We start from the raw sequence: 9,211 nt of genomic DNA on the forward strand, positions 1-9,211 counted from the left end.
GGGGCGGGATGCAGGTGTGACTTGCTCCAGGCGAAGTGGGGCAAATGACAGCAGTGCATAGCCCCCACTCCCAACACAGCCGTGCCTGCATCCTGTGTCCCCCTGCACTGGCTGGCAAGCGGTGGCAGGGCAAAGTCCCCGCTCCCAGTGCTGATGTGGGTGCGGCAGTGCTGGGAATGGGGGCTATGACCTGCTGGGCAAGCAGAGCAGGGCAGAGCCCCTGCTTACAGCTCTGCTGTGCCTGCATCAGTGCTGGGAGTGGGGACTCCGCCTTGTCGCTGCTTGCCAGCTGGCATGGAGAAGCTGGGCACTGTCACTGCTTGCCAGCTGGTGCAAAATGGTGCAGGATGTGGGTGCCTCAGCTCTGGGAGCGGGGGCTCTGCCCTGCCATGACTTGTCCAGCCGGGGCGGGGGGCTGTGGGATGTGGGTGCAGCAGCACTGGCTATGCCCTCCTGCCTTCTGCCCAGAGCGAGCCCCTACTCTGAGTGCCCCCTGCCTCCCTCCCCGGCTGGGCAGCTTGTACCAACCCCAGCCCCAATCCCTCCCTCCCCTATGCCCCTTTTCTCCACCCAACTCCAAAAGATTTATCAGCTGGAGGCAGCTGTTTCAGCTGCCTGTTTAGTCTATGGCCAAATTGCCAAATCTTTTCTGAATTGATTCAGGTGCTTCAAATCTATTTGGAGCTTTTAATAGGTCTCCTGATTCAATTCGGATTTGGAGATTCGGTCCATGAATTGGGCCGAATTGCCTCCAAATCAAATCGGCTACCAAAGCTTTGCACAGCCCCAGTATGCATCACTTGTTCCTTCTCTAATGACCACTGATGAATGACACACAACATAAATTCTGGCATCTTTGCATGTCTATCCAGATGTGCCAAGCTCCATACTATCAACTGAGACAACCACAGTGTCAATCCAGCTGCAGAAGGGAACCAGTTAGGATTGTCTGATGCTCACCAGTTTCTTCCTAGTTTCACACATAAAGCACTTCTGCAGCATGCAGTGTTTGCTACTGCTAGTTAGGAAAGCCATTATGGGAGACAACTTCAGAAATGTATACCATAAAAAAAAAAAACAAGCGAGTCCTAAGACTGATTCCTTACCCCATGGAGGTCTAAAATACAGCCTGTGTGCCAGATCCAGCCCATGGGGCCACATCATTTGGCCCATGGTGCTTGAGTGGATCTATATGCCATGTGTGTCAGACTAGGCCTGTGTGCAGGGCCTGGGACCCAGGCTGCACGTGGCACTGACTTCAAGACCTACACTGCACACACCTGGGGCCAGTCTGGGACCTATCTGCCCTTCTCCACGTTGGATTTAGCACCAGTGGTGCCTGCTTTGCCAGTTCAGGATGTCAGCTGCCTTCAGTGCCTGCTTCAGCTGGTCTGGGGTGGCCACTACACGCAGCATGGGTCCCACAGTGGCTGTGGGATCTCGCATGTGGGGATGTGAGGTGTGAGGAGCAATCTCTGTTAAAATGTTTTAAGTGGAGTAGTGGTTGTGGTTGCAAAGGATTATTAGAAACACAATAATAATCTAACAAGGACCCACCAAGTATGACTTCTAGGTAACCAGTTTTCTTTTCCAACTTTTTCAACGCAGAACTTTTGGGGTCCATTGCTCCCTGCAATAAAAATCAAGCATTTTAAAAAAGTGTTCATTAATGTTTGTAGTTGGCATAAGAATGTGTGGTTATATCTTACTTTTCTTAAGATGTCAAATAATTAATATTCATATCAAATATAAAGCATCTCAGTAAGACAGGTTTATTTTTAGGGGACAACAGAAGAATAAACCCATCAGCCTCCAATTACTCATCTCTATCCAGATCAACCATCTGCATGATGAAATACACAATCTAAAAGAAACACACTTGAAGGAGGTATAGCAGCACTAGAGATTGATAATGTTTTTTTCCAGCCTGTTGTAATTTAATTATAAGAGGAATTTATGAGACTAGCTAAAGTAAATATATTTTGTACAATTCATGATAAAAGCAGCTGGTCATAAATAATCAAGCAGTACTTCTGTCAATTTAAAATATTAGATAATATATTAGAAGGATTCTTCTGCATACCCATGAGGTCAGCAAATCCTCCAACTGGTAATCTGCACGTGCCAGTAACAAACTGCAATAGCCTCATTCTCTTCTCATTGTCAATTTCTTTTACAAACTGTAAGAAGATGCATATGAAACAGATATAGGTACATATTCTATACACATAATATGTTCAAAAAGAGCATCAATTATTATAAATTAACAAATGAATTACAATACTGTGAAAAACTTCCACAGAAGTAATAATTTATATTTTACACACTGCTTTTAATTTGACAGCAACTCGCAAAATTGGAACATTATGATCTCCACTTAAGAGATGTCATAGACACTAGGGGCTGGAAGGGACCTCATGAGATTGAGTCCAGCCCCTCTGCTATAGGCAGGAAGTCTGCTGAGGTCAAATGATCCCAGCAAGATATGCATATGCATCCAAACACCTTTTGAATGAGTCCAGAGTAGGTGCTTGCACCACCTCTGAGGGGCATCTGTTCCAGACCCGGGACAGATGGACTATAAAAGAATTTTTTTCTTATGTCCAGTCTAAATCGGCCTTCCAGGAGTTTGTGGCTGTTAGACCTTGTTATCCCTTGGGGAGCCCTGGTGAACAACTGTCCTCCCAGGTCCTGATGTACCCCCTGATATACTTGTAGGCTGCCGCCAAGCCCCACCCCCGAGCCTTCTCTTCTCCAGGTTGAAGAGTCCCAAGTCCCTTAGCCTCTCCTCATAAGGCTTGCCCTCTTGGCCTTTGATCGGATGACAGAAGTGGGGGTGGAGGCTAGATCACATGGGTATGTAGGTGACTTTGAAGCCATTATTCTCCATTTAATACAATAATGCAATCACCTCCACTTGGAATAATATACACTTGATATTCTTTGATCACTGGCTGAAAAAACTGGGCATCTATTGTTATAACAGGAATGTAGTCTCCCTTGGAATATACTCTCACTGTGGTGGCTGTATTAATAATGGAAGATGAGGAGAATGCAAAGTAATTTTGTTAACTGGAAGATTATATTCTGGCTGGATAATTAAGCAGTGGTATACAACTCAAATAGCCAACAACCATGTTTTCCAAGGCCATGGGAATTATAAGGGAATACATATTGTGCTGCAGAAACTGAAGAAATGAATTTCAGGCTTGTCACATATTAATGGTTGTTAGCAACATAATTTTGTTGCATCACCAGTTCAGATTCATATTTCAGAGGAATGCCCTAAAGGAAGGGGGACAACTGAGTAGGAGTCTGGAATACAACTTGAGCTTGGACATCTGGAAGAGTCAAGAATGATGAACTAACTATATTGACAGGACAAGTTTTAACAGGTTTCCTCCTTTTTGAAGGAACAGGCCTTTCTAAGCTTTGTTGCACTGTAGCAAACCATATAGAATACTTTATCATCAAGCTGAAGAACAGCAGTATTGGTCAGGCAACTGCATTTTCACATTTATAGACATTTTGGGCACTTACACACATGCAGGGAGGCTGCTTTGATGTGTTGTAAATCCAGCACAACTGGGAAATTAACATGCTCCAGCAGCCTCCAATGTCACATGTATCAGCATCCCCGTGCTGAAAAATGGTAGCAGGGCACTTTGAACTAAAGCTTGAATGAGCTTTAGCTCACAGTGCCCTGTGGCCATTTTTTCAGTGTGGGGACACTGATACACATGATGATCATGCACTTTTAATTAGTGTGGCACATCTATAAACGCCCTCAGACTTTTAGAATCTGTCAAAATTCTCATCTGTGAGGACTTATTTCAGAGATGTACAGCATAAGCCACTTGGATGCCTGTGGGTAAATATGGACAGCTATATGAATTGTGCAAATGAGAAGCCATTCAATAAATCCTGCTGATTTCTAGCTTAAAGGCAGCACTTAATCTTATTTAAGTCTAACAGCTAGTTTCTGCTAGAAGATGATGGGTCAGCTGTTCATACCTCATTAAGGCTTATTGCTGTGTTACTTACTGAGATGGATCCAACATTTTGCAAGGCTTGGGCTAGGACTTGTCTACCTCAGGGCTTGCAGTATGAGTTTACCTCTTTGCAACTGGGCAATTTACTGGCTGCCAAATAAGCCCTCTATATGTGGCTTAGACTGTATAATGGAAGGGCAGGAATGGCTGCAAACCTCTAGAAAAAACTGGGACAACTGTTTTAACATGCAGGGTTTTAAGAAACATGATGGCTATTGAGTGCTGCTTCTTCAGTTGCTATACAAATATTATTCCTTAAAGCATTGTTTTCCATTTCTCTTGGAGACACTTAAGGTTGAAAATGATTTTCTGATGAGCTGAATATTCAGTCTTAACATTTATAACTTGTTTCAAACACTGGAAGTCATAGCATTGTCAGCTTGGCAAGGAGTGGCTATGATGGATAAAAACAAGCAACTGGACTAGTTTAAAACATTATTCTTCGAAGGCCAGAACAGTCAAACAGCTATTGATACTGAATACTAGCCACATGGTGATACTAAAGGCAGACAGGTGAGAGTCCTTAAGCATTAAGACAGATGGCTCCAAAAATGTGAACTGCCAAATTAAAAAGCAAGCCATCAATAATGGGGGTAGTATATTGGGGCAAATAAAAATTCTTTATAGTTTTTAACATGGACATTAACTTTGGTTTGAAGGGTTGGCACTGAATGATTTGTTTGGCTGGATGCCACCTAGCAAGTGCTACTGGACTCTGGTAGAATTGTGCAGTCTTTACAAGACGAATATTTACGTCAGCTTTTTGGCTGTGAGCTTAGTGGAAGGCTTTTAAATTTCCTGGGTGTCATGGGATTGTGGCATACAATAACAAAGACAGCTTGGATCAGTTCTAATAAACTTTACAGGGAGAGGAGGTTTTGGGTTGTTGTCCAAGCCTACTCCTTGTGTTTGCATTGGTTTCAGCTGGTGTGGTGATTACTTTTTACAACCTCTGGATGAATAAAATAATTGATCAAAATGGTAGCTTATGCTCAGGGTAACATCTATGATGGATCTCTGTGGCAAAGATTGCACATATCCTGTTAACTGAAATGAGAGGTGGTTAGGCATTTTTCCTGTGACATTCTCTGGGTACATGTCAATACCTGATCTGGCAGCCACTCTAGCCAGCCTGGTGCCTGTGGTGCTGATCCTGGAGTGGCTAGAACAGGTACCACATGCAGTGTAGTCCAACCAGAGCAGCAGCTGTGTGCAATGGCTACCCAGAATGTGCAGCATCTGGTGCTCAACCCAGCTACCCTATGACTGTGCAGCAAGTGGTGCCTGCTTCAACCAATCTGGGACCTGCACTGCATACATTGTGTGCTGTGTTGGTCCCAGACCACATGGAAAGGACGTTGCTTGCACTGTGTGTCCTAGAGCAGGCTCCACGTGCAGCACAGTCTGACTGGGGTGGCCACTACATGCAGTGCAGCTGCCACTCTGGCCAGACTTTGCCACGTATGGCACCCATTCCAGCTGCCCCAGGGTCCATTCATGTTGCGGGTGCCAGACCAGTTTGAGTGGCTGCTGGATCAGGTATGCTGGGGGAGGGTGGAGAGGAGCCCATGGGCCAGATCCAGTCCACAGACTGGTCCCATGCCACAGCTACATGCTGTGTCCTGTGTGGGTCAGATCAGACCCAGGAGTAGTGATGGGGCTGGATGGCAGGGCTCCACGGACTGAGACACCTCCACACTAAAAGAACTTCTTTGCCTTAACCCATATTCAAATTGCGCAGTAAAGTGCAGTAGAAATACAGTGGTAACAGGTATTTTGCAATTTTGATTTCTGCTCATGAAGCTATGTTTTACATTATAAAGTAAAGCAGAATTCAAATACAAACCTGCCAAAACCACACAATCTGCCTGCTTGTCCTGGTGTAATGCCGGTAGATGGTATGTCTTTGCCAGTCATTCAAGTCAATCTCTTGCATTCCACATAAAAGCACCTTTTTATGGGGGGAATAAACATAAATGCATAAGGTATTAGTTTATTTCTATGGTTTTCACATGCGATAGCAAAGGATACCAACTGTGCTGAACTTGGAAATACCAAATATAACTATATGTTCACTTTTTATGTGAACCTCAAGTCTAAAACGCAGCTACAAAGAAATATGTAATATAAGTGCCCTGTGGTAAACCATGCTGTCTCCTATGTACATACCATTTTATTTTTCTTTATAAATAAAGGAAATAGAAGATTCTTTAGATATCACCAATTCTCAGTTTAAGTCAGCTGTGTTAGATACTAACTTCATCTACACTTGATTTTTTGTGTGCTAGCTAAACCATTTTATATATTTGTTTCACTATTGACATTGTCAGGCTACCCATTCCTTATATGAAATTAACCTGAGCTGCTAGGGTTTGTTTGTTTTTTTTTAAATAACTTATCTATACAATAAGAACCTAGAGAGGGCCTTTGAGAATGTACATATGGGGAATATGTTAAATAAAGGCTGTGTACACACATTCGAATAATCTTGGATAACTCACCCACGTTTGTTCTCCTAGTAGAAAAAAAACAACCCTACAGAATGTACAGACATTCAAATCCTGAGGCCCCGAAGAGTGAATAGTTTGCAGTGATGACACTGCAAGCAGAGGAAGGCCCTATGCACACATCTTTGCATGCTCTGCAGGATCCCTTGCAGATAGCAGTAGTGCAAAGGGTGGCCCTGATTGGCTACCCCAGACTGCCCATGATCAGCCTGTGTTTCTCTGTAGCATGTCAGAGTTATGAAGGGGGTGTATTCTGGTCCTGCCAGCCGCAGCAAAGTCCTGCGAGCAACACAGATCTCCCTGGGGTGAGGGATGTTAGAGGACCATGTTCTCTTTTGAGAGAAGCCAGGCATGTACAGACATTTACTCTCCTAGGAGAAACTCTTCTCAGATGATTTAACTTTGGCTGTTCCCAGGTTATTTTTCTTTTGGAGTGGCCATTTTTATTCTAGGAGAAAAATCCTGAACATCTGTACACTCATGGATTCTCTTGCGAGAGAGCAGCAACTCTCCCAGGAGAAGTCGAATGTCTGTATGAGGCCAAAATGTTTAACAAAACATTTTCCCACCATCAGTTACTTCAACCATCACTGAGCGTTATTCTATAAAATGATAACTAGACATATGCATTTTGTTAAACTTGATATCAACTGTGCCCACGAATACCTCCCAAAATCCCTCACCTCTAGCTCCTTAGCATCAAAGTACTGCAAGTACTGTTGTGGAAGAATTTCATTGAAGCCTTCAAAGAAAGCTTGCGTCTGTTCTTCAACACCTCGGGAAAGTCTCCATTCTGCTACTAGTCTGGAAAAGGAAAATAAAAGGTAATGTGTCATTTATATGGTTTCATGCTACCCTAATCCGCATTTCTTTTGTTAGCCTATTTTATCATGAAGTCTTATAAGCTATGTTAAAGAATAGTATGGAAAGTTCTCGGGACAAAACACCATTGTAATCTGTAACCATATTTCAATTCAGTGCAAACCAGTATTAAAGTGAAAGGTAAAACCAACAGTTTCTGGCCACCCTGCTAAGAAAAGATGTAAAGGAGCTAAAAGGAGGCAGTATCTATCCAGTGCTTACACTAAAGAATGCACAGCAGTCCCTCTGTATTTGAAAAAAAACAAAACAGCTGAATATTTAATATTCTCCCCAGAAATCTTAGCTATTAACCACGAACAGGTAAAAATTAGGTCAAGTTGTACTGGTGAAGATAAGTAGGACTGCTAGCTTACCAAGAAACGACTATGTCCATTTGGAAAGTTCCATATTTGTGTCTGTTAATCATGAAACTTTGCTCTGTGGCAGAAACTCCACTCTCCATAAATAAAAGGGTGAAAAGCAGGCAGGAGACCCGAAGAACCTGAACCCAGGGAGAAGCAGATATTATGCTGAATTCAAGCCTAACCTGTCAGGAGAACTGGAGTCTGAAGGAGAGATGGCTAATTTCTGACATTAATCCTAGCAACTCTGGAGACCTAAAGCAGGACACAGAGCAAGAGACAGTGGGAGTGCAGTGGAATCCAAGCTCTCCCTGGGTTGCTGGAAACTAGAAAAGAATAGGTTTTTGCAAGTCCTGTTTTTTCACCTCCCCCCCACACTAATACCTTTCAAAAAAGGAATGTGGTTCCTAACCAGTATGTGATTTAGAATATATATTCAGCCACACCTTTGTAAGACTTAGTGATATTTATTTACAAACGCTCAATTCAGTTAGATGCCTTGTCATAGTTCATACATACATCAAATGCCTCTTCAGTAACTTATCTCGAGACAAATCACAGAAATGATGAAAATGCCACCATACATTTGAAGAAATTCAGTTAATTCTATACCTGTCAGTAAGTGCATTATGCATGTAAAGTAGTATTTCAGAAATGTCACATCTTAAACTAGGCTTTTTGCACTGCTTTTAAAATTGGAAGAAGAGATTTCACTTAGAAGAAATGTATTTGGCCCATAATATCCTACGTTCTCTTTCCTAATGTCATGGTAACATTTTTTAACAGAATGTCTCCTCCTAGCATGAATGGAAGAGAGTAATAAAGTCATAATTCTACATTTATGACCAGGAATCCTAGTTTTCTCTGATAAAAAATAAAAAATTCTCTGATAAAAAATTGCAAATTCTCTGATAAAAACCCCAATATCTGTGATTAAAATTAAAGGACACTCACTCCCCACTACACTCTCCCCAGCTCTCCTGGTGCCCCTCTTTCGTGTGTGCATCTGTGTATATATGCACCTGTGCATATATACATGAGTATACATACCCCTCTGAACATATATGGGTGCGTATGCATGTGTGGGTGCTGGACACACTCTCATGGGGGGCTGAGGGAGTGGGGAGGTGTTGGGGGAAGACGTGGAGTGGCCGCCTCACTGGCTGTACATGGACTGTGAATCAGCTATTGGTCCTTAAGGGAAGCCTCATATGGAGAAGCCAAGCCCGGTTGGGCCAATAGCACTGCTTGGGTTCCATGTGCAGCCAGCCTGGCACTCCAGCCCAGAGTGGGGAGGCTGCAAACCCCTTGCTCCTAGCCAACTGCAACCCAACCCCCCCACACCAAGCTCCCAGCCCACTGCAAACCTCCCAGCTGGCTGCAAAACTTCCCAGCTCCTACAAATGCAAACCCCCCCCCCCCCCCCCCC

The 9,211-nt window shown here is 43.5% G+C and overlaps 1 protein-coding gene across 4 annotated transcripts in view; it reads right to left on the reverse strand.

Annotated features, from left to right (window-relative positions):
* Positions 1–9,211, reverse strand: part of ITCH (itchy E3 ubiquitin protein ligase) — a 181,076-nt gene that overhangs the window by 4,949 nt on the left and 166,916 nt on the right. For all 4 annotated transcript variants that reach the window (XM_019513092.1, XM_019513094.1, XM_019513091.1 and 1 more), the window contains exons 21-24: positions 7,243–7,363; positions 5,899–6,003; positions 2,084–2,180; positions 1,558–1,630 (exon numbers count right to left, since the gene is read on the reverse strand). In XM_019513092.1, the coding sequence (XP_019368637.1) occupies positions 1,558–1,630; positions 2,084–2,180; positions 5,899–6,003; positions 7,243–7,363 (396 nt within the window). The remainder of the gene's footprint in view (positions 1–1,557; positions 1,631–2,083; positions 2,181–5,898; positions 6,004–7,242; positions 7,364–9,211) is intronic.

This window comes from Gavialis gangeticus, unplaced genomic scaffold, assembly GCF_001723915.1.
Source record: "Gavialis gangeticus isolate Ggan-Ray unplaced genomic scaffold, GavGan_comp1, whole genome shotgun sequence".
Classification (NCBI taxonomy): domain Eukaryota; kingdom Metazoa; phylum Chordata; order Crocodylia; family Gavialidae; genus Gavialis; species Gavialis gangeticus.